Here is a 25,753-nt window from a genome sequence, read left to right as displayed (position 1 = left end):
CTGGAAATACCATTAATATAAAAGTGAAATGAACAAGAAGTTCAAGACAAGACAAAGGGGTTACAGGAATAAAAATATCTAATGGCATTATAAATAAATAAAACCTTTCTTCAGGAGCTGTTTTTTAATCTTGCCTAAAAACTTCTTTTAAAAGCCCATTCATTCATTTGTTTTTGGCCCAGAGTGACAACTAATACATAGTTTCTAGTTTCTAAGTATTGAAATTGGCAACAACATAAAACGTGTCCACTTTGGCTCCCTGACCCAAATTTTGATATCATAGTTTAAAAAGTGCATATTGTCTTAATTCATCACATGACTTTGGAATATAAAGAAAAATAATTTGGTTTACATACCTGGGAACACTGGTCAGATATGTCAGGACGTTGTGAAACTCTCCATCTGTAATCTCTCCAAAAGCTGGGAATTCTGGGAAAACAATGATGGGGCTACCATTGTCTCCTCTGCCTCCTGGACAAGAGAAAATGAAAGAATATTTATTTTAATTAGACTTAGAAATGCACCCAAACAGTTTAGCCGACACAGGGTTCTGAGTAATATATATATGTGACCACTAGGGGGCACTAATGTTAAAGAGGTGCATGGATTAGACATTGTCCTGACAGAAGAAATAAATAGTGGACATATTATTGGGCAAAAGTGTTGAAGAGGAAGCTGCCAGACAGAGGGAATAAAGAAGAGATCAAAGAGGTTCATGGATGCTGCAAAGGACACAAAACAGCAGCAGCATCACAGAGGAGCAGGCCTGACGACAGGACGACAGGGAGATATAGGATCTAATGTGGAAACTTCTCTAAGAAGCCGTGTCTGCTTTTTGTAATTTCTTTCCTATTTTTATTGGATGCACAACACTTAAGTCTATTTTTTTAATAACATGGGCAGGTAGGTATGACAAGTGTGGTGCGATATTAATTAATTGATTTTCTGACAGAAATAAATGTGTTGTTATCATATTTAATGAAGTGATCGCCATCCACACAGACCATAATATATTGCATCTCTGACCTGAGAGCCTCAGAGAAAAGGTACATGTGCCCCAACACACACACACTAAAAAAAACTTTACATAGACATGATACACACTCCCCCGACAACAAAACACTCCACTATAAAAAAAGATTAGCCCCTAAAGGTGATGACATGCTACAAGATATTTGCCAGACTGAAGGCTCAGTTAGGCTGCAACAGTCATAACATATAAGTCAGGGGAAGTGGGCAGAACTAGTCTTGTCAAACACCCAGAGATCTGAACCTTGTCAGATGGTGTCAACTGATATTGTATTAACTGTAAATATTTTCTCAATAGTAAAAGAACACGGAAAGACAGGCTGAAGGAACAAAGAAAACATGTCATTACCACAAATGTATATTTTAGCAGGGTGCTTTTTTTGCAGGACAGTACGATGTGTTCAGCTGTCTCCAGTTTAAGTCTGTGAACCTTCATCACACGCTGTAGTGACTAAAAGTACTGCAGTCTGTCAGTACTGACTAAACAAACCATTATGCCACCCGTCTGTTAGTTTATAAAATTCTTTTCACAAACTTTCCACTCCAGTGTCTTCACTACCACTAGAATTTTTCCAAAAAAAGTGCCCACAAATATAGCTATACCATGTGTACACATACACAGACAAACACACACACGCAGACAGACAGTATCCTTGTGTAGAGCAGCTGCTTTGTCAGCACGTGTGACTGGAATATCAATCTGTCTGCCTTTTCTTCTCCTCTTTGTCACTATAGCAACAGCAGTGCACGGTCATGGTTTCAACTGCTTCAATCCTGGTCTGCACAGTGTTCATTGACTCAGATGCTGCAGCCACAAGGTCACAGTGACACACACCCATGCACACACGTGGAAGTATTTTGTGCACGTGCATGCATGTGTGTGTGTATTATGGATGCATATGAAACAGGTGTTAATACACCTGTGGGGACAGGACAGGATATAAGATATATTTTCCCCTGGGGATCGATAAAGTAATTCAGCTTTTGATTTTGATTCTAATAGAGGGCAAACAGAACAGTGGTAAAAACAGCATGGTGCTAAACTGAAACATTTGAATAGCAGATCATGATTATCAGGATAAGACAGTTGACCAATAACAGTATCCAGTCGTCCAGCATTTCTTGGTGGGACACAAGCGAAGGTCAAATAGCCAAATATATTGCAGTTTTTGAGGCAAACAGGCTCAAGTTTTGGGAGAAATTTAGTTCAATTTACCAAATGAAATTCTGTTGAAGGACAAAAAATTGTATATATAAAGGACTTGATGAATTAATGTTGATATATTTTCAACAGCAAAACCAGGATGCATGTGAGTGACTTATTATTTTTGCATGGTTAATGGTAAATAAAAGTCAAAACCTCAAAACCCACACACAAACACTGTTTTACATGCAGTGCCACTGATGACCAGTAGGGGCTATCATCAAACTGTTATTGATTGTATTAAGAAATGCCAACTTAAACCCTTCTTGGAGTAATTTAGGTTCTTTGTTTTTTATTTGATTATTCAGTATTAAATGTATTTTTAAAATAAGAGTCATATGTGAGGGTGTGGGCAGCTGTGACTGTTACAGTGACGGTGACAATGGTGTTCTGGAGAACTGTGTAACCTAGCTCCACCTCTGTTTAGGAAATAGGAGTGGAGATAATTGCTGGCCCTAAAACCTCCAGGCTCCATGTGCAGCTGTGGGCAGATCACGGCAGAGTTAGAGTTTGGTTTTGTTTGTCAAAATGTTCCAGGTAGACGTCACACACGTTTGTGTTTGCTGGTAAAAGCCAGATCAGTAACCATGTGAGGCCCATGAGTTCAAACTTCCACTTCTGAGATCACATGCTGCAGAAATTGAAAACAACTGCTGAAAACAGATGACATTACAGGGAAGATGAGGGGACACTGGTCATCAAACAGACAAAGACGAGGACTTTTCACCTGACAGGAAGGCAAACTGCTTCTTGAGGTCATGGGCGATGTCGGCAGCATAGAGTGGACTGTTGTCCAGCTGCATGATTTCATCTGAAAAACACAAAAACAAAATAAAAAGATAATTAAATTCCACCTTAATATTCAATATTCATCTGCTGCAGCCCTCGGTCGGAGCTAAAAGAGCTTTTTACCACCACGTGAACTTGGTTCTTAAGGATTAAAATAATTAGATTTAGGTCTCGATTAAGAAGCAGGGTTGTTCAGAAGTTAAATTCTACCAGACAGCTGCCTCTGTCAACAAAGTCTATGTCCTTTTGGACAAGCTCATTGATGTAAACACTGTTTATCATTTAAAAAAGGAAATCCTGGGTTACAATCTTACAAATCTACAGTAGGTGACATAAAGCCCATGTTTAAAGCAACACTGATTAAACATACAATGTATTTAAAACCAATATGTATCTACTGGATTAATGCAGCCTCACAAACACACGCACATGTGCACACACAGGCCATCTCCTGTCATTACACAAACTGAGATCTCAATGAATCCTGATGATTCATCTGTGACAGGAGCGTTACGATTGGTTGATCAACGTTAGCTAACAATTAAAGGCTGAGGGAAATTAAATCAGCAGGATTATTCTATTTTTAGACAATGTAAACATGCTGGGAGTCATCAAAGTTCAAAACCATTGAGGCAAAAACATTACGAAAATATCAGGATTATTAACAGAGGGAAAATCTATTCAGTCAAAACAATTCAATTAAGATGTATTTAGTCTGAAAGTCGTTATAAATCTAATTCCTAAAATTAACTAACTACTTCTAACTTCTGTGCTTTTCTGATAAGAGTTTAAAAAAGAAACAAAAAGAATATGAGTTTGTAAACTTGTAAACATGTAAACATGTAAACTTGTGTACATGTAAACTTTAAGTGCTTCATCTGTGGGTTAAATCGTCTGGTTTTCTCACGGTTTCAGACATCGGTTTGGAACTAAATAAACAAAGGAACCAAGTTAAAGAAAGTAACAGAGGCGACAATGTTGACTTTTCTTTCCCGTCTGACTCTGTTTGCTCTCACTTCAGTTTCGTTACATTGTTCACACCATGTCAGAGAAGGTTGCGTATATTTCACATACGTAGCTGCTGTATTTCTAGATTCAAATATTATCATATTTCTTTACAGAATTACATATGTTGTTACACTGACAAAGACCCAAAACTGCCAACTTCCTGTTTCAATATAAACTGTACTTTTGCACAACGGCATGTTTTACAACTAAATCTCAACCAAAAGCAGCTAGTTTTTCTTGTAAAATAGGATTAGCAGATTAATGGAGAATTAGACAGTTAAACTCGGTATAACTGTACCTGTCCTGTCATTCATGGCCTGGCAAAATCCACCCACTCTGCTGTCATGTTTCCGGGAGTTGTCTTACATTTTTACCCTTCACTGTTTAACTGTCTTCTTTTCCCTAATGTGTTTGTGTATTTTTTGGGCACACCCCTCTGACACTCAGCCCTCCTCTGAGAGCAGTTTAAACAAACCAAAAGGACTTTGTTTGACGATGAGATCAGGTGACACTGCCTTAAGGTGCTAGTACAGTGACGTTCTGGACTTGATTGCTTTATCTCTGTCTCGCACACAAACTCACCCACGCATCCTTCTGGAGTACTTTTTTTTAAATCTAAATTTCTTGCCTCTCATTCACAATTCTTACCCTTACAAAACATTTGGACCCTGTACCATGCTCTAACACTGTGGTCCAGTTAGGTTTTTTGGTTCTGGTTCTATCAACCCCTAACCCTAACTAATGGAACTCTAAGCCCAACCTTCAACCGGAACTATGGTTAATGATGCTAGGTGTTGGTTCCCACTAGAACTTTGACCCCTAAAATCCAACTATTACAACTATAACAATATCAGGAATAAGCTTAAATAAGCAGCTAAAGTAAAAAAAAGTAATTTCAATGTTTTCTTTGGTCTTCCCAAAACCCTTTTCAGACTAAATCATGCCAGGTTTGTGTAGTACAATATTTTTAGCATTCGCATTAGCATTGCCATTTAGCATTAGCACGAGGAACCAACAAACAGCTGTGGGTAGAGACTGTTGTTTTCTAAATTAGAAAGCCTGACAAAGTTGAGTCGTGTTTCAGTTTTTTACATAATGGTTTTTCAAAGGGTATTTCCAAGTCAAAGTCAACTGTGAAATATTAGCTACGACAGGTTGCTTCCCACCTGGAAGTGGTTTCTGTGGTTTGATCCTGTAATTGGCAACTGATGTGACCCCTGGCGTAGTGATCTTATAACATATAGTTAGAAACATTACAATTAAATGAAAACGACACAGGCACAATACCAAAAATCATTTGTAAGTAGCTTCAGGGAATTGTGATTCCATTTGCCATTTTTAGGAAAATTGCATGTTGATAAAAACAGATGGTTACATTTTATGTTAACAAAAAAGTAATGGTAATGAACAGTAAACTGTGAACTGTAGGATAAAACACGAGGACATAATACATGATCCGAAACCCATTTCTTCCCCTTTTCTAAACGCTTCCTTTTAAAAGTCCCCAAATCAGGTCAGGCACATGATACTTGGTGTTATTTTATTTTGGATGCCCATTCTGATGCAAACTGCCTGCTCTCAAAGTGGAGATATTTCACCCATGTTCCCAGATTTAATATGGTAACCATCTTGACCAAGGACAGATTGGCATGTAGACAGGCCTACGCTGGACTCAAACCCCAGACTCTACAGACCGATCTTTTTTTTTCTTTTTTAAAAGATCAAATTCCAATAAATAAATATCCCTTGCCAAGCAATGACCAGAAGACAGCAGCATGTGAACCACATGATATAAGTCACAATTAACAACAGCCTGCTTCCTTTCTGCCAAGGCTTCCTCTTTAGCCACAGTTCACTTTACGCTGGCTCATCTATTATAAATTAAACGTCTCTGTTGGTGGATAAACAGTATTGATCGCACTCAGTTTCATAGACTGTGCCAGTTGTTATTGGCGTTTCTGTCTTCAGGAGATTTGTTTGACAAATGTATGTTGTCTCATCCAACTATTCCAAACACACTGGGATCAAAGTATTCAGTGTCCACTGACTTTGATCTATTATCAGCTAAGACTGCAGGAGGGCCCAGAAAACTACAAAACCATGTCGAGGAACCTCAGCTGACGACACTAGGCTGTAGGGATTAGGAAAAGCTTCCCTAACACAGAAAGGGGTACGAAGATGTTTTTTGCATATTTGCAGCACAGACTGTGACCACTATGTGATACTGTGACACAGCAAGTATTTCACAATACCTGCCCCCAAGTCATGGACTTATTTTAATGTGTTAATGTGATAAATCCTCTTCAAGATCCTCAACATGAAACTCTAAACAATGCCAAAGAGGTTTTTGAAAATGCTTTACAAAAGGTTTGATCACTTCACTTTCACACAAAACTCAAAAAAAAAAACCACTAAAAGTAACAGTAGTAACTCGCAGAAATCCACACAACCTTAACAATATCTGGGCCAATTTCTTGTGGAAGGCAGTACCCTGACCACAACCTAAATACATATGGCCACTGTGCCATAATACACACGCAGAGATCCTGGACTTACATTGGAGTTATGTTCCTATGGTTTGACATAACTCAATTTTTGCTATAAGTTAGAACAAGTTCTGTGCATGAATACCTTTGTCACTCAACTAGGCTGACACATAGAACATAACATCAGAAGAGTCTGAATTACACTTGAGAGCCAAATGGAGGGGGGGAAAAAATCCCCAAAAATCAACACAAACTGGCATCTGGCAAATGTAAACAAAGCCAACTTCCACGTATAAAATAATAATAATATTAATAATTTGAACTATATTGATCACATATTTGGGAAATTCTTGTGTTAGCATCAGATATGCTGTTAACAGGCTGCCCTTAGCAGGCGCCAAGCATGTGGTTCCTCTGGGTGACAACCAGTACCCATGCAAACTAGTTATGGAGTTTAAATGCCGTATGTCAGAATGATGGATACATTTATCCATCATCAATACATTTATGGGTAGTTTAATGTGTATAGTTTATTTATTTAATTGATTTTCAACTAAATCCGTTTACTTGTTAATTCTGTGCACTTTGGACCAGTGAAGTTTTGTCTATATCTACTGTGTCTCTCTGTCTATCTATACGTCCATCCACCTCTACAGCTGTACAAACCATACAATTCATATTCATATATATTTTATTTTATAGTTTCTACAGGTGTTATTTAATCTAATCTAAAATCCCATCTTTATAGAAACAAATCCATATAATGTTTCAACAGGAGCCTCAGGCAAACTCCTTAGATGTGGTGCAGTCAGTGTCTGGCAGCCTTTGTCCTTTGTCTGTGCTTAGATCCAAATGACATCTGTAGGTTACAGATATTGCTGAGATTATTGATCAGTGGCAGCTGACACCCGTAAAATCACTTTTGTTACTCAGACACTGTTCTTTCATCAAAAATTTACCCCCAGCCAGGGTGTGAGTGCACCAGTAGGACTCCCTGACAGAAGGCAGGCGAGCGAGAGTGGGACAGGATAAACGACCATATCTGTGACGTCTGAAGCTAATTTGATAATTGACCTTCACTCTGCCCCAGGCGTCGGGGGAAACTGCAATGGTCGGCTCTCTCATGCTAACAGGTGCACACAGGTGGACGCGCTCCTCGAGGACTCAAGTTCACACAGAAACCTCCATCAGTTTCCCCTTTCTGACCCTGTCTCTCCCACATGGCCACACCTTGCCCCCAGCCAGTCCCACACATATCAAATCAAACGTCCCCCATCCCCCAGTTCCTCCACACTTCACCACACTCCACTCCACTCCACCCAGGTCGGCAAAATCTGCAGGTTTTGTTCCCAGGAATAGAAGCTATTCTGTTACAGAAAAATCCCCTCATGAAAGACGCCTCATTAGACTTTCATTCACATCTTTCGTGGTCACTTTTGGATTATGTTACACAAAAATGTCTAATAAATTCACTAAAAGTTTCAATGTTTTACTCAATTCTTACATTTTCTTTTCCTCCCACCTCAAATTTCAACCACTGTTATCAACTGTTGGCTCATCTTCTCTTATATAACTTAAAAAAAAGACCCCCTGGCTGTGTGAAAGGAAAAGGTTGAGTCAGTTGCAGTTACTACTGTGTTTCTAACAAAAGGACAGTGTGAAACCACTCAAGTGTCTTTTCAGATGTCCTTCCCTAACATGTCCCCTCATAAGTATCAGTGATGTCACAGTGCAGTACCATCACAGCACAAACACTGTTTTAGACAAATGTGCCTGATAAGTGATGAACAGATGACAAAAATCAGAGCAGAGAAAATGTCAAAAAGGTTGGTAAAGGAGACCTATTAAAATATCAATTCAAGCGTTTTACTATTAAGTATGTTCATCAGGTGCATAACGGGAAAACATCATTTGGAGCCGCTTCTGAAATGCAATCCTACGTCAGTTTGTTTAGATGCTGTGTTAACAAAACCAGTGCCCTCTATTGGTCACAAGACATGTGACGTATTACCTGGAAAAGGTAGGCTCTCTATCAATGTTCCACAATAGTGAGAGACTTGACAAGAGTGGTATGATTATACATAGCGCCACAGTCTGGCAACACATTACTTGGCACTCCATCATAAACAAAATCTTATGACTTTTGCACAAAATTCAGAAACAAAGAAGACTTTCAAATTCTTGGGCTCAGCAGCCACAGGCATAAAAAAATAGGTCATAGGTCATTTGTCTCACCAAATTACACAGGCGTGTGTTCTAGGTCAATACAAACTGACATGTCATTAAATGAAAACTCTGAAGACTGTTTTTTTGTGATTGCAGTTTCCAAACATTTTACACATTGTTCATTCTTTATAGTATCAAAGTATATAAAGTATGCTCTCCAATTTCTAACAGCAAACACACAGTTTGTTTTTAATGCTTCATAACTGCAGTCGGTCCATTTCTAAGAAATAGGTTCATAGTATAAACCACAATTTATGTCTCTGGGAAAAACCTACGGAACACAGAGTGTGTTTATTGACACACCAGCTCCTGCTCCACTGATAAAGCCTTAAATTATATTTGGTCATCACATTGCTGCCATATGCTTGTATTTTACTAGCCTGTAAATACATAGGTTGTAATAAAAGACTGACCAAACAAGTACAATGCACAAATAAAATATGCCAGTGAAACAATACAACTTGTTTGCGGTACTCTGTTTCCTCACAAACCCACGTGACTGCATACACACGCACACACAACAGCTGCTTGCTGAGGCACTAATAGCCTTTAACAGGCTTAAAGACTGGGATTACTGTCCACTCACGCTCACGTTTGCTGGTGTCAAGTCAAACGTTAGTGGGTCAGTGTCACACACCTGGACCACATGCTGCTAAGGAGACAGATTAAAGTGGGACAGGAGCTTCCAGTCATGCTTCTCCTGATTACAGGCGGCAAAATCAATTTAATCTAAAACCTGTGACGCAAACAAAACCAAATGTTTCAAAGTGGTAAAACAGTAGATTAACATGCAAAGCAGGTGGAGGTGGATAGAACAGTAAAAAACAGTCCTCCCCCTACTGTTCACGGTTGTGCTAATATTCACATCAGATTGAGATGAGATACAAATGTTGGCTAAGTCTTTAAGCATCTCTAGCTCCCTCTGCATTTTTTTTTTGTTCCTTAATGTTGGAATAGAACGAGAGAGTCCACACAGGCAGAGGTAAGAAGAAAAAACATCAGCACTAATAACAATTTCACTGGTAATAAAGAAGAAAGACAGCAGATTTCTGTTTTCAGATGTTGCTGCCTATTTCTTAGAAATAAACCGACTGCAGTTATGATGCATCAAAAACAAACTGTGTGTTTGCTCTTACCACACCGTATATACTTTTATACTACAAAGAATGAACAAACTGTAAAATGTTGCTGCCTATTATAGCCTGTTTTCAGATGAAGCACACAGTACACATATGATGTTCCTCTGTTCATTAGAGGCAGAAACTGGTGGTACCAGGAATCCTAGAAAAATCTTCCCTTTAAAGACAGTGGTTAAACAATAATTATAAATCTGAAACCTACCACCCAGCCAGTGACAACAGCGTGAAAACCTGTAGTATTTTTCCACCTCCTCTAGGGAAATCCGTACATGACTTGCTGTTTCTTCAGCTGGACTCAAACACACGTCCACGGCTCCACCAGTTACCGCTTTAATCTGTTCATCAGTCTCTCCGTTGTCATCATTGTCCTCAGTTTGACTTCCTGCATCTTCACTCGTCCATCCCCATATTTCTTCTGTTCTGTTAGAAACTATCACTTCTGTGATCTCAGTCCAGTCCAGCTCTTCATCTGAACCTGTTGTTTCTATCAAACCCAGCTCAGAATCTGCTTCCATGCAAAACCCAGAGTCCAACTCCACCTCTGCATCCTCCACCGTTGACAAACCCAAGTCTTCAGCTTCCTCTCCTCCCATGCTGCCGTTCCACACGACCTCCTCCTCCCTTTCCTTGTGATACACTTGCTCCATGCAGATTCAGTGCAGATGTTTCCCTGTCATTCTCACTGAGTTTCCCACAGCTCCACACATGTAGCCTGTCACTGACTCTCAGCAGCTGCTCTACAGCCTGCAGGACATCACTCTGATACTGTGAGGACTTCCCACTGAAACCTCAGGTTACTCAGGTTGTGCGTGGACAAAAGCTACAGTGTAGCTGACAACTCCACCCTCTTTGTGAGCCTGACTACCTTCATCCCTCCCCTAGAGGACAATAACCTGAGCCATGTGGCTCAGGAGCAGCAGAGTTGGATGCAGGAAAACAGGTTAAATTTAAAGTTGTGCCAAAACTGAAACATGCCACTGTAAAGAAAGATGCTGCAGCTGCTTATTTACCTGACTTATCTCAGGTCCAAAAGTACAAAGGTCCCATTCTGACCGGGTCACTCACACACTGGCAGTAAGTCCATTTAACCATTCAGACTGTATCCATTCAAAGGCTCTGTTCTTGTTTTTACCCCCTCACAAGACCCCATTCTTACAAACTCACTGAAAGACTTGATTCTAATGAGACCTCAATAAGAGAGACAGTGTCTCTAAAGTGAATGTGGTAATTTAAACTCAGACTCAATGAACTGTGGAAACAGATAATGTTGCATTTAGGGGAATTTGGGATGTGAACTTGTTTTATTTAAATATTTATTAAACAAAAAACCTGTTACTTTAGTGACTGTAGCTCAGTGGGCATTTAATTTGAATTTGTGTTTAAACTATTTATATTTAAATTGTCTGAATACATTAGGATGACATTTGAATATTCCCCTTTTTAATGATTAAGACAACAGGACTTTTCTTGAAGTTTTCCTTTTTTTCTAACTATCATAACGACTCAGCCAGTTGACTTGGTTTTAGTTTTTTCAAATATTTTAGTTCTCTGTTAAAATCTTTCTTCACTGCTGGTCTTTTACAGTTTGTTACACAATCCTGCAGTTATCAGATGAGACTGGGAAGTCAATTGTTTCCTTCCTTTAGATCCAACGTAAGCAGAACACGCCGGTGACGAGACATTTCTGGCCATTTTCTGTCCTGTAAACAAACTGCAGAAACAGCTTGATGAGACGTGAGACTTCATTAAGTTAATCCTGTCTTTATCTGGGATCGTTGGTAACTTCTTACTGATTCTGCTGTCATCCCTAATGTTTTAGGTTGGCCTAGATTTGACTCCCACGTAATCAGTGGATTAAGCTGTGTGTACATTATATAAGCCAGACAAAAATGTCTCTCTTTTGGGAATGTGCATTTTTGTTGTATATTGGTTTAATTTAATTGTTGGATAAACAATACTTAAACTCTGTGTCTTTAGTACTTTAGTTCTAACTATCAAGCCAGGTCGTAAGGAAAAAAAACTTCAACAGGATTTATCAAATGTTTAGATAATCAGAAAGAGTAAAACCAGAATTCTTAGAACTGAGAGTGTGTGATTCGGTGAGAAAAATCTTAGTTAATGTTTGTACTTGTGTGTGTGTCTCAGTGTTTACCAATGGCTCAAGTTAAGCGTGAGGTTATCAGTGCCGTAAACCTGAGAAACGAACACCATTGGGTTGAAGAACTGGTTAAAGACAAACCAGTTGACTCCAGAAAAAATAAGTTGGGTATCTTCAGTAATACAACAGTATACAGCATATATAATTGTTATACACAGTATACAACAAATTCCTTATTTATATTCCTCATTTTAAAAGGCAGCTCACCCTCAGACAAAGAGAAGAACAGCGGTGATAGAAAGATTAAATGAGACGACGTTGAAGGTCGAGTCTTTGCCTCCTCTGCTTAAATCCCTTTAGGTGGACATAGACGTTTCCTGCTGCCTCTTTAATCACTAATTAACAAGTCCTGAAGTGAAACCACAACAGCAGGTACGATGATCTCAGTGAGAGAAAACAATGTATAAGAGGATGGCAAACATAGAACGGAGTTCCCGTTTTCAGTCAGTTCCTGTCTCTGTTCTCGAACAATGCTATATAATGCAAATTATAAGGCAACTAGTTGATATTCTTCACAAATACATATTTCTGAATCCACTGCTAGATGTTTTTCAATTCAACACATGACGCTCTCCTGCAGAGATTTACTGCGTTTAAATCCTCTGGACTCTGTACATCACTGACGTTTAATGGCCTTCATCTGCAAAACCAACTGAACAACTAAAAGTCTGAACAACATGGTTCTCGTCTTGTAAAAACTCACTGTTCCACTAATGACCTTAGCAGAGCTGAAAGAAGAGGAAACTTTTTCCCACACAACACAGCACAAGACAAAGCCTGCACATGAAGGCAGTGTTCTTATATGTTCACTACAACACGTACAAGTATACACACTTTTTATGGAGCAACAAATGTTGCAATGTGTCTGACATGTACAATATGAGCCTGGTACATTGTTGACCTCTGACCACAACGCAGCAAACACGCAGGGACATAATACACACAACTGAAGACAACACACCTACTTCACTAATGTAATACTGTGTCTAATAGTGTTTAGGCTTCACATGCACTAAAACCTAGATTTTGCTTAAAAATAACCAGAGAATAAAATAAGAGTAAAATGGCACTGAAATATCTAAAGAACAGTCAAATAACTGTAAAAAAGTAGTAGGCAGAAAGCTAAAGGTTCACAAGCAAAATAAAAATTAAGCAAAACCTTTCCTAGAAATGACAAAATGTGAGTTTACAAAATCTTGCAAAAATTACAAACAAAAAAATAGCACAGGCTTAGCTAAAAACTATCTAAGTATGAAAGAAAATTGCATGAAATTCAGTTTAAAATATGGTTAAAGATATCAACTTAATAACTAAAAGAATAATAAATTATTTGACAAAGGAATAATAGTTAAGGGAATCAAAGCCTAAAACCAACCAAAGGTGGTGTAACGTTAGCTCACACATGACTCAAGGTGAGCTACTCAAAAATGTTGTCCCCAAAGAGTCACAACAACACATCCTCTGACTCACGTGTCTTCAGCGGCACCATTGCCATGCCATTTTCCCAATCTGACGTTCTCCTTCTGTTCTTCCTCACCATTCCCTTTCCTCCCACTGAGTGTGTTAGAAAATAAACAGCAAATTTCTTTCTCTCCACAGTCCAAGGTCTCTGAGCAACTACAGCCTCTGACAGGACGTCACCTTGTGCAGTCAGCAGCTTTAATCTGCACTTCCAGCTTGTCTGCTGGTGATGAGACACCGGTGATGTGTCCAGCAGCGTCTGTGTTTGCTGAGACCTCTGTTTTTGCTATCAGGAGGCAGCTGTGGAGATTCTGTGCACTGGAAACCGAAGGGTTTGTGAAAGCGGCACCGGCACACACTCCCAGTAACACACAATGTCACAGACTGTGGTGCACATGCACTCAGGGACACACATAAACTGTGCAGTTAGGGAGAGAGGAAAGTCCAAAGGAAACGCTGAGTGAAGCTCTGGGCACACTGCCTGAATGCAGGGGTCTGGCTGCAGCAAGGGTTGCCCAGAATAAATGTTAGCCTAGATGTTAGCCAAGAAATATCTTAACCATTAGACAATGTATACAAACACATAACAATGATTAGCCAAATTAACATAGCTAAAACCTATTAAACGAAGGTGTAAATAACCTGTATACTTAATAAAATAGAGCAAGTGTATTATAAAAACACACAGCTAATGAAACAAACCAAAAAATAACAAGCCAAGAAACAAGCCTTAGCCAAGAAAAGCTAACACCCAGATACAGTGGTGTAAATGTAGCAATAAGATAAAGAAAAACATTGACAAACTATAATGAAAATCATATCATTAGCATCATAGCACAACCAGCAAGGCATATTTTGGCTAAAATGCAGAATCTGCAAGACTATGTTTTTTTCTTTTTTCTTAATACCTTACATTATGATTTGAGAAATTATACTACAAAGCTAACAGTATGTCTATAGGTTAGCCTAACTAAAACAAAAAGGAGAAATTAAACAAAACAGTAAGTGAAACAGAACAGGTGATGCAAATGAGTCTATGACGGCTGCATATGAAGATTGCCAAGATATAACTGAAAATACCCAAAGATAACTAAATTAAAGAGCTCTAAATAAAGTTGAGAGAAGTGAGGGACGTTTACGCAGAAATAAAATAGAAAAGACACTGACCCTCAAAGATGGAAGGTTTAAAAAACACAGTCACTCACACACACACATTTTCACTTCTTCTGCTGGTTTGCCTTACCATCCCAGGAGGTCTTACGACTTGGAGTACTGAAGGGGAAAGGAGTTCCCAGTCCAGAGATGTCCAAGTTCTGAATCAGGACACCAAGTCGGTTCATGATCCGGTAGGACGCCTCACCACCTTCCCTCAGAAACTCATGCAGAGACATGAGAGCTGGCTGCTGGTCTCTCACACACTCAAACTTAGAATCCAGAGAAGGTGACACCACAGTGCATCTACAGACCCCTGCTGCAAACTAGGAACAGAGACTCTGCTCCCAAATGTAGGATTTGGCTCCCAAACAGGTCCTGAGAGACAAGCTGCGTGGAACCAGGACAATGGCAAAACCAGCAGCACCTAAGGAGCTGAGTCACTCTCTGCACGATCCCTGGAACTGATGCTCTTCACACCGGTGGTGAGAATGATCGCATTCTGCTCTGCACAATCACAAACTCACACGGCTGCAGTGGCAAACCTTCAGCCTTGGTGCAACTGTAAACAACTCAAACTGCAGCACAGGTTTCAGAGGAAGGATGAAAAAGAGTAGTGGGGGGGTGGGGTGAGGGGGGGGGGGGTGAGCAGGGTGGTAGAGAGCAGAAGCACAGGGCAGTTGGTGAAGCACAAATCCCCTTCTGCTGCTCAGGCTAATTATATTCCTCCACTCCGCAACTAATCTTCCTTTACTTCCCCTCTCTTAGCCGCTTCAAAATTCCCAGAAAATAACAAAGTGTTAGGAGCCATAAATGTGGACAGTAATTGAGCCAAAGAAAGAGAATATGGAAGGTTGCATTTAGGGTGAAGAATGTTTGTTTAGAATGTCTATTTAGAAACCACAGTCCTTATCAGAAGCAGTCATCCTGGCTGGGGCTAAGACTTGGTCTGGATGTGGATAATGTTAAAATAAAGGTCTGTGTTTTAGGGCAACAAGTGAACTTTCTTGGGTGGAGTTAAAGAAACAATAAATATACTTGGGGTATTCGAAAGATTGAGTTGTAGAAAGGCTACTGCAACTCAACGATTTTCCTAAACAGAGAGGGCATCACCGTCCAATACTACCTACACAGACGTATACAGAGAATGGATATAGTTGGTGCAGGTTTCCATGACATTTAATATCAAGTAGTGGATTTAATATACTGTTACAGTATTTTATGTAAATAAAGCCACGTTGTGTATACGTCAGATTGGATAGATATATTCAACTAATGTTCTGGAATGCATGACATGAACTTAAAAGCATATAAGACAAGTGGCAGACTGGTTGGAAATAATACTTTGTTGAATGCTCTATCAAAAAGCAAGGGCTCCTTTATTAGGAAATATACAGCCTGGCTTATTCCATTGACGATGCAGATTCATCCTGCCTGCACCATACACCCCTAATCTCTGCAACAGTGATGAAGAATAAGCTGCACACACTCGCTAAGACATGAGGACAGTAGTGAGACCTGCTATGATGTGGTTCAGTGTCTCTGTCTGTAGACATAAGTCAGAGTTGGAGGAGGAAGAGATGATAATGCTGAGATTTTCCCTGGGAGCGACCAGGATGGACAGAAATAGAAATGATCAGATCAGGGGGACAGTTAAAGTGGAGCAGTTTGGAGACGAAGCTAGAGAGGAGAGGTGGTGGACAAACACCGGACAAAGGATGTCGGAGATGGAGTTGCCAGGCGATAAGAGAAGGTTTTAGTGAAAGAGAACATGGAGATGGTTGGTGTCAAAGCAGAGGAGGCGGAAGATGATCCGTGGGAGATGATCTGCTGCAGCGACCTCTAAAGGTAACAGTTCATTGGACACCTTGGCCTTGAATTATGAACATATCTGTTCCTGTTTTAGAGGCAAATGATAGATGTTTAAATCTCTTCATTGTAACACGAGCAGCACAGATAAGGACAAGAATCACTTCTGCTTTGTCTAATGAACATCTTTTAGTGAGAAAAAGACTTCAGAGTTCTTCATGTTTTAACTGATTTTTAAAGCTAAAAAGAAACTGGGTTCTTAGACAAAACACTGGGAATCATTTTGAGTCCCTTTGTCTCCCTGAGTATTTTTCTCTCATTCCAGTCTCTGCAATCATCTGTGAATTCATCTCAGAGCCAGTTCCAGCTCTCATCCTTCTGTCACAGTACATCATCTTCACACTGTGCAGCACGATGCTACCAAAGGCTGTAAATGTGGAACAACTGAGTTACATTTTATGTCTGCACATTTACAAAGTTAAGATGGTGAATTTAAACCATTACCACTGTCTTAGCATTAGCATTTTCAGTCTCTCAGCTTGGATATAACCATGTCTTATTACCATCTGCCCACCCACACTAGTACACACACTGACACACATCTTTTTTAACATCACTCACTCAAGTAGAAATGCACAATATCCATATACGTCCTCTGTCTGCATAGGTTGACTATATACGAAGCGACCTAAAAATAAACGACAAACCTACCACATTTAGTTTTAACATCACCCACATCAAGGCTTTCAAGGGTGGATATAAATTTCTGTGGTTTGTTTTGAACATGAACCACAACTTTGAGGATCAACACAGTATAAACAAATTGGTGCACCATTATTAGAGCTGTAGGTTCTTAGAGAGCCAACAGCGCTTAGTCTCACATCCAGCTGTTTGTGTTAGACTGTGGACAGGGGTGAGACCCAAATTAAGCATTTTCACGTTCCTATTTGTACACACGAAATTCTAAATACTGAAAAATATATTCAAACATACTCAAAACTAGCACATATTACCCGTATGAAAAGGCTGCCAAAAAATGTGAAATCAATCACAAACCCACACAAAAGAGTGAACTGTGCTCAAAGTATGTGTGCCAGATTCTGGACTCTGGTCCATAATTTATAATTCATCACTGGTTGAATCCAATTTTGTTATAAAGATGTTGTGTATTCATGCAGTACATCATAAATGTGTTCTGCAGCTCGTGGATAAAAACACCACATTTACATGACCAACTGAAGATGATCGTTCATGATGTAATGCGTGTTACAAAGGTGTGGCAACCTAATATTTAGGTCACTCTTTCTTCAGAGTGAAAAAACAGGCCAGTGACATAGTGAACCACATTATGATTTGACCTGACGACAACCTCTGCTTTTGCATAATGCTATGAAATTGTTGTGTTCGGTGTCAGCTCTAAATGTCAAATACATACATGGTAAAACACAACTGCCTTCCCACTACAACGAATGGTTTTTGTGCTGGTTTACAGCACTTTGTTGTCATGTCATATTTTCTTATTAAGGATAAAATGTCATGGGTCAATATCACATTTCTAACTGCCAGCTCCAGCAGATCCAGTCACAGAAAGAGAAAACACCTGAGGCACAGACAGCAGCACATCTATCCTGCGGAAACCAAGCTTCGTCGCTCACTGACATACAACCACTGCCACCACTACAGTATATCAGAATGTTATGTGCATGGGTGTGTTTTCTCCTCACCCACCTATGCTTTGGGTGACAGTCCTCAGCCTCTCCAATAGCTCCCCCAGGGCCATCTCCTCCGTCTTCATCCACAGGATCATCCTCCAAAGGGACAGCGGAAGACCAGCTGTCCAGCCGACAGACACTTTCACAGAAAGAAGAGACAGCTTGCCTGATTTTCCCTTAACAGGTCCTTAAAGAGGCGACGATGCTGCGAGAGAGAGAGGGAGGAAGAGAGAGAGGCGTCTTTGACAAGCCAAGCTGAGCAGAAGGACGGAAGGACAACAGAACCAGGACGCTTCGGCCTGCCTTGGTACTGTTTGACACATGAACCTAGGAACTACCGGAGGTGTGTACGATTTGGAAGAGCTGAGATGCTTGGTGGATGCCGACGCTCCTCCAGGATGGAGAGGATGCAGCACAGACTTGATGAGGGAGTGATGCTGAGGCTGCTAGCGCTCTGATAGCTCAGCTGCAGTGACGTAGCCTCCTCCTCGCAGGGATGCTGGAGCGAGCAGGGAGCCAAGCAGTGGAGATGAGCTGGACATGAAGCAGGAGGAGGCGGCGTTCACACAAGCATGCTTCAGCATCAGCACGCATGATGGTGCGGATATTGCAAAAGAAAGAAGGGGGAGGGGGAGGGGAAACGATGGTTATTGGTTTAAAAACAGAGGAACATCTGAGGGAATGGTGACATCCAGTGGGAGACAAGGGCACAGCAGCTGTGTCATTAAACATGCATGTGAAAGTACATGAATGCATTTTTTTTTAATGATTAGGCATTAAAACCTGATCCTATTATTCACATGATCTAATCTGATAGAACAACAACAAAATCAGCATTAGTTTGAAAAACGTCCATAAATAAATAATTCATGAATGCAGCAGCTTACTTACATGTTAAATGCAGGAGACCACACTCAGCTCTGTCCACAAACAGGGAGAAACTGAAGCACCCCGAACACACAGCTGATGTCAATCTCCTTCTGGATGTTTCTTTAATGGCAGACGTCATGTTATCACCTGGTGCTGCGACCTGGTGGTGGCTGTGGAGATAGAGCAGCGGAAGGTCGTGGGTCCGTGACAACAACTTGTTGTTGAGTCGAGATAAACTTTTTTCGTCTCTTGTTAATGACGTTTACAACAAAGACTAAGCTAATGACGATGACAAAAATATGCAGTCATACGTTGTATCTAGTAAACCAGGCCGTGTATTAAAACAACAAAACAAAACAGGAAATACACATTTTTACCAGATGTTGATATATACGGAGTGAAAAAAAAAAGTTGTTTTAAAACAACTGATATTAGACATTCAAAGACGCTATGCTATAGCGAAGTTGTTTTTGGTGTAATTGTTGTAAAACATAAACGGCTACGGTCGTCTAGGTTACATTAAATGATAGAAGTTTAGAACTATTTTAAAACGGATTCTTTGGGCTTCCAGAGGTGGTTCACACGATTTTCATTTGAAGTTAATGACATACTTTTCCCGGGCGTAAACTACAGTAGTTAGTCCTTAGTACATTTTGTAAGAACGCTTGCCTTTACAGAGAGCGCTGGTTTGGGTGGGTTTTCTCCGGTTTCCTTCCACTGTCCACTTACATGTTCCTACCGGGGAAATTGAATTTACAATTGGTGGAAATGGTTGTTTGTTTGTATATACGACCATCTTAACAAGTATAAATTGTCCAGGTTGGACCCCACTGTTTCCCGCCCACCGCTGGGATTGGCTCTAGTGCCACCCAGCGACCATGTGAAGGAATGTGCGGTATACAATGGTTAAATGGCCGTTATGTTTCACACTCTTGAGTGTTGCATGTATAAATGCTGTGATATTATCCAAGAACATTTATAATAACCTTAAAAATTTTAAAAGTAACTCAGGCTTATAGGTAAATTTGGTAAACAAATCACACAACAACCACAAAAAAGCAACCTAAAACAAACAAGCTAATATTTTGCAGCTTGGAATTGGTTAAAAGGAGCAATGATTTGGACAAGTGCTAAGAGGGTGGGTACTCTAGACAAGCTGTGAAGCAGCAAACAGCTGAATCTTTGCACCCTTTATTTATTACAAGCAGAATGACAATACAGTGGTTTGTCCTCATTTGCTACAGACAGGCTGGAAAATAGTCAAACAGTGAACGTTTTAAAACTAACACATCCCTTTCGCAAAAGTTATTTCCCACAAGCAGTTTTAGTTGTAGAAACAGTGTTGTAGTGGAGGTACCTTGTGAGCTGTTGCTTCCAAACCTTTACTATTCTCATGAGTGATGGAGGATGAGCTCCCGCTGTTGTGCTGATGGACTTAGAAAAGCAGTTCTGACATTCTGATCAGCAGTTACATGGCTGGTGTGATTAGAGCCCATCACAAAGACAGAGTCTGACACAGTTCCTTCCAACAAGTCAAGTTATTTGGTCACTTTTTCACCTCTGGTCGATGACAATCTTCTTTAAAAAATAACCTGCGAAAAATAGTGAATATTTATAAACGGAGTGCGCTGACAATAGACCTTGTTTCATGGGGAAATCAGATCTCATGTTGAGCAAAGTGCAGTGTGTAGACCTATAGGTAAATCTCTAATAAATTATATCATGTATCTCATTTTGGTAACAACAAAAGTAAATATAACTTCTAACAGCATTAAAATATAGTTACAATATTCTCTGTGGAGTACAAAAGTAGTATTTCCTTTTTTTACCACAAACATGACTGAAATATGTACTTTAAACTAGGACACCAACAGACATGGTGATATATGGATACATATCACACTTTGTCCTAGTATTTTGGAAAGAACAGCATGGGTGTTGAACCATGCTTTCATCGGCTCAAAATACTACTCCAAATGTCCTGCATCATGCACCAATTCCTCAAACTGTGGGTTTTGTTCTTTGGGTGCATTTATACACTTGTAGTTCACTTGGGTCTGATCAAAACCGTGGATATATTGCCTTTTATCAGATCTCACTTGTATGATCTCCAAGTCTGCATGAGGCAGGTGAGCATTTGAGACCTTTCTTCTAAGAGGTCTCAGTGGGTTTGCTCGGCTTGTAAAAAGTGTGCATAACATGCCCACTATGAACAAAGCAACTGCAAAACAAAATCAATGAAATTCTTAAATTACAAGTTTGTTGCAACAGGAACCACTGCTACATAATCGTGTGTAATCATGTAGTCACATACCTGTTGTTTTTTTTTCATTTTAAAATCAGACTGGAGCCGCACATGTCCAAACCAGATACCCGAGCAACTCACAATGGTGTCTTGCAAGAAACTGACCCTTACAAGACAAGGAACTGGCTTGTGCACAATGTTGCATTACACTTGCAATTATGTTTTGACTGTATTAAATACAAAAAGGTCCAAAAGTCTAGGAAAAGTACATCTTGGTCTTTGTTGGACAAAATGTCCTGTTTTTCCTTCTGACAGTACCGGATGATCTCTAACCAAAGTACAGTGACATGGGAAGCTGAGGTCAGGATGTTGAGCCGCAAACACTACTGGATGTTTGAGGACTATAAGTTGTGAGAAACCTCAAACTAAACTGAAAGTCATTGATGAAAAAGTTGTTAAATCTGTACATGTTGGCAGATAATGGTGATGTGTAGGAAAATAAACTGTAGAAATGTACAAAAATGTCTCAAAGTCTGACATTCAGGACTTGCAGAGTCAGTTGCTCGCCTTGTAATGCAACACATATGCTTTGGACACAGAGGACATCAGGTGTCAGAGACATGTGGAGAGGAGGTTCCTCCACAATGAACTACAATCTCCAGCTGAAGGACGTGACAGACTAATCAGTTCTACATTCTCACCGATTTGATTGTGACATCGCTGATTCAAGTCTCACTCCTACGTACCACAGACCACAGGATACTACAGCCCTCTGACTGGGCTACACATACAGTACAACAGAGGTCTTTCATCCACAGAAACAGTGACAGCCATCAATACATTTTGATAATAAATTTCGCAGGAAAAAAAAGAGCGACCAATGAAACACAAGGAAATATCCTCCGTCATACAACTATATATATTAAATTCTTTATAACATAAATTATGGCAGCAAACACAAGCACAGCAGCAGGTCAATGCCGACGTCGTTAAAAAAAACACTACTGCTGCTGTTACTATACATGGCCACGGGGAGGCATGGGTGAGGAAACTGCTCACTCATAGGAAAAAGAAAAAAGGTGAAAACAAACAAACAAACCCAAACCATAAAGTCAGTGCGTAGACCATATATGAGAAAGGCACCAATGATGATCTTGGAAACCTCAGAAGTTACACATAATGGTGGTTTTGGAGAAAAGTTAACTGGTTTTGAGTCTGTTCACTTAAATATTACATTCACATTTGTAAATGAAAAGTTAAAATAGAAATTAAAGATAATAAAAATAGATAATAAAGCCCCAAGACAGATGGTTGAACATTGGGGGGATAAACAGAAGCACTGCACAATACCAGGTCAAAGGCTGAAATTCAGCCCTAAACCAGTCCATGACCTTAGCTACGTTTTAGTGTAGATTCCAGACATGAAGAATTTCTTATGATCTAAAAAATGATGAAACCTCAACATAAATTTTACTTCTGGGTTCTTGAATAATAAAAAAAACCCTTTTGCCTTTTTTGGAATGTAATGTTTTGTTGTTAATAATACTATTACTGAGTATTTGATACATGTTTGAGCCCATAAGGCAACAAAGAATACTCAAGAGGTGGAACTTTCTGTCTTCTTATGAAGTCTCACTTTACAGCAATGCTCTCTCTGTCCATTTTTCATATATGGTCTATGATTTAATGAGGATTAATGTGGGACAAAGGAGAGCGATGTAGAGAAAACCATGCAGCAGAGCTCGGCTGGTGTCAGGAAAATTAGACAATGTAAGTAACATTCATGAGAATTTAATAAATATCCCCTAAATATCCATTTATTTTGACAAGTGTATTTAAAATAACCTAGTTATATAATATAATCTACTGAAAATCTATGAATTAAGGCAGGTTGGTTAGTATACTGCACGCCCCTCTTCAGTTCTCCCTCATATCTCTCCTCCAGCAGATGGGTGTATGTTAGTGTGTGTGTGTGTGTGTGTCTATGTTTGTGTGTAAGGCTTAGAAAAATACACCAGCACTCCTTTTAAATATACATTTCTCCTTTGGCGCCTAGTCTGCTTCTGCTGCTGCTGCTGTGTGGTTACCTGTAAGGCAAAGGTGTGTTCACATACAAACATATAAGATCAGGCAAATTCATGCACACACTCGCGCACATGCACACACTCGCACACCTAAAGGGTTGAGCTTGACGGCTTCCCTTTTTCTTGGCCAGACCACAGACTGTACATAAATATCCTCAAACAAAAAAGAAAAAAGGACAGACATGGAGGAACAGGCAAAAATGAGGGGAAAAAAAGGAAGGACGAGACTGTTGACATGCTGACACTTCCATGTGCATAAATATTGCACCTTCACACGTGATTCCTCTTTTGTCCTTAGACTTTATCCAAGTGAGAGTTTTTAGCAGAGACAGACACGAGGACTGAAACAGAAAGATGGGAGTAGGGCAACAGAGCCTATAAAGGGTTGACCGCTCCGGTGTATCCAAGTTAATGCACATGGTGAACTTAGCATCTCTATGTTTCTATTGGACCAAAACTTGTTGGTACTTTCGTCTACGGATTCTCGATCCCTAAAAATGCAGATCTTGGTCGTGTGACGTTCTACATGCTCAGTGTTTTAACCAATTAGAATCACAAGTGTCACAGTTTGCACCTGTGTCTCACACAGAGGTCTCCGGCCCCGGAGCGTAGTATGCGAATCCTGCCCCTGAGAGACGGAGCATGTAAGGGCTGAGGGGGCACAAATCTGACCCTCCCCCTTCTGCCAAGTGGGCCAGCAGTTTCTGGGGCATGTGATCAGACCTGTGGAGCGGCAAGGCCTCTGCAGCTCCGAGGTGGAGGTGAGAGGAGTCTACGCTTGTGCCCTTGCAGGAGCGACAAGAGTGTGAAGTCATGGCCACACCTTGCTGTGAAAGCTTCTCATGAGCCTATAGTGAAAAAAGAGAGACGAATATTAGAAACAGAAGGGAAAACACAGACGATGAAACAGACAGGTTTTCATCGAAGGACAGCCTGACACACAAGACAAAATAGTGCTCTGAGACAAAATAATTAAAACGTCCATGCCATGAAGGAAAACCAGTCACAAACAATCAGATGACACACAGAAGTTGCAGATGAACAGTAGGAAACCATTTGAAAACACCACCAGTTAGTATCAACATGCCTAGACAAATCAGAGTTGCATTTTTTACCTTTAACACTAGATGTCAATGTTCCCGATGGAAAATAATAGGTTCAAAAGCAACATGATATACAGCTCTGTTTATACGTTAAGGTCAAATAAATTGTAAAATACTAAAGACTGAAAGCTATCTAAGACTTAACTGTAAGATTAAACATTTTTAGCAGTAGTACAGGACCAACGAACAAAGTGTCAGAGACCAACTGTTAGATAAAGTTAGTTCCATCCAACAATCAGTGAAGAAGCACAGCACACTTTTAAACCAAATGATTTAATTCTACTGTGTAATTTATGGAACTTTATTTCTCCACAAAGCCCAGCACAGCCCTGAAGCCTAAACCACAGCATGACAGCATTACCCTCCACACATGCACAGCATCCACAGCAGCTTCTGACAGTGCCCCCTGTTGGGTCTGGCCCACCTGGGTGTGGGTGAGTGGAAGGCGAGGGGGATCTATGGTTTTCTGAGAGGACCAGTGTGGGCTGACATGATGGAGTCATAGGTTTTAGGTGCATTTTCTCCAACGACTCTTTCAGAGGTCCTACAATGGCTCAGTGGATCCTGCTCATTGGCTCCTCCAGCTGGGGCTGGAGCCACACGGACCGCTGTGGGCAACTCTGCTCTTACCTTCTGCAGATGATGATGAAGAATAAAAGGTGATGATGGTATGAACAACCAAGTCTACACTGTCACAAGGTCAAAAAACAGTTTGTATTGATGTGTCAGTTTAAACAAAAAGCCCTACTGTATCGTAGGGCACAGACGACTACTGACTAATCTGATCATAAAGTCAAAATCAAGTTGCTAATGGAAGAAACACAGCAATCAGTTGTTCTAACAGGTCCCAGTGAGATGCTCTTGGCTTCGTGACAGTTTCATCCTCCAGGACTGACTGCACAGCGATCCTCTGCTCATGATTTCCCTTGCGAGCGCCTATTACCAGATGAGCGGCTTGGTGTAAAAACCTTCTTCGCGGAGTAACATTACTGCCCATTTTATAAAGTAATTATAACTATTGGTTAAATTGATGAAGTATTAGCATAAGCCAATCAGAGGTAAAGAGTGCTTTGGCACACACACGGAAGAAAAAACACTTTCGACTTTTCGACTCCTCCCAAGAGACATGTCAACACATCGACATCGATTGTTTTTTCTGTCAATACTGCCTCGTGAACTTTTGCTGGTTTCAAAGGTAATTCCAATGGCACTTGATAATAAGCTACTTTTTAGCTGATAGCTCTGATTTAATTTAAGGTTTTTTTTCTTCATACAGCA

The 25,753-nt window shown here is 40.1% G+C and overlaps 2 protein-coding genes across 16 annotated transcripts in view; both read right to left on the bottom strand.

Annotated features, from left to right (window-relative positions):
- The window catches only part of LOC103391721 (guanine nucleotide exchange factor DBS), a 36,054-nt gene extending 16,643 nt beyond the window's left edge, over positions 1 to 19,411 (bottom strand). Inside the window, exons 1-5 of one of the 6 annotated variants that reach the window (XM_008328106.3) lie at positions 19,065 to 19,411; positions 18,512 to 18,748; positions 18,190 to 18,378; positions 2,961 to 3,044; positions 357 to 471 (exon numbers count right to left, since the gene is read on the bottom strand). In XM_008328106.3, coding sequence (XP_008326328.1) covers positions 357 to 471; positions 2,961 to 3,044; positions 18,190 to 18,268 — 278 coding nt within the window. In that variant the 5' untranslated portion in view covers positions 18,269 to 18,378; positions 18,512 to 18,748; positions 19,065 to 19,411. Of the gene's footprint in view, positions 1 to 356; positions 472 to 2,960; positions 3,045 to 4,328; positions 4,481 to 10,083; positions 11,104 to 13,509; positions 13,662 to 18,189; positions 18,379 to 18,511; positions 18,749 to 19,064 lie in introns of those variants that run through there. The other 5 variants (XM_017039691.2, XM_025064039.1, XM_017039686.2 and 2 more) reach the window with 5 other exon arrangements.
- Positions 19,412 to 20,224: 813 nt separating this feature from the next.
- Positions 20,225 to 25,753, bottom strand: part of LOC103391719 (probable phospholipid-transporting ATPase IH) — a 135,488-nt gene continuing 129,959 nt past the window's right edge. For 6 of the 10 annotated variants that reach the window (XM_025064041.1, XM_025064043.1, XM_008328096.3 and 3 more), the window contains one exon: positions 20,225 to 24,220. In XM_025064041.1, the coding sequence (XP_024919809.1) occupies positions 23,954 to 24,220 (267 nt within the window). In that variant the 3' untranslated portion in view covers positions 20,225 to 23,953. Of the gene's footprint in view, positions 25,109 to 25,753 lie in introns of all 10 variants that reach the window. The other 4 variants (XR_003052294.1, XM_008328098.3, XM_025064045.1 and 1 more) reach the window with 4 other exon arrangements.

The sequence above is a fragment of the Cynoglossus semilaevis genome, chromosome 16, assembly GCF_000523025.1.
Source record: "Cynoglossus semilaevis isolate Cse_v1.0 chromosome 16, Cse_v1.0, whole genome shotgun sequence".
Taxonomy (NCBI): Eukaryota; Metazoa; Chordata; class Actinopteri; order Pleuronectiformes; family Cynoglossidae; genus Cynoglossus; species Cynoglossus semilaevis.
This window is presented reverse-complemented; position numbering and strand designations above follow the sequence as displayed.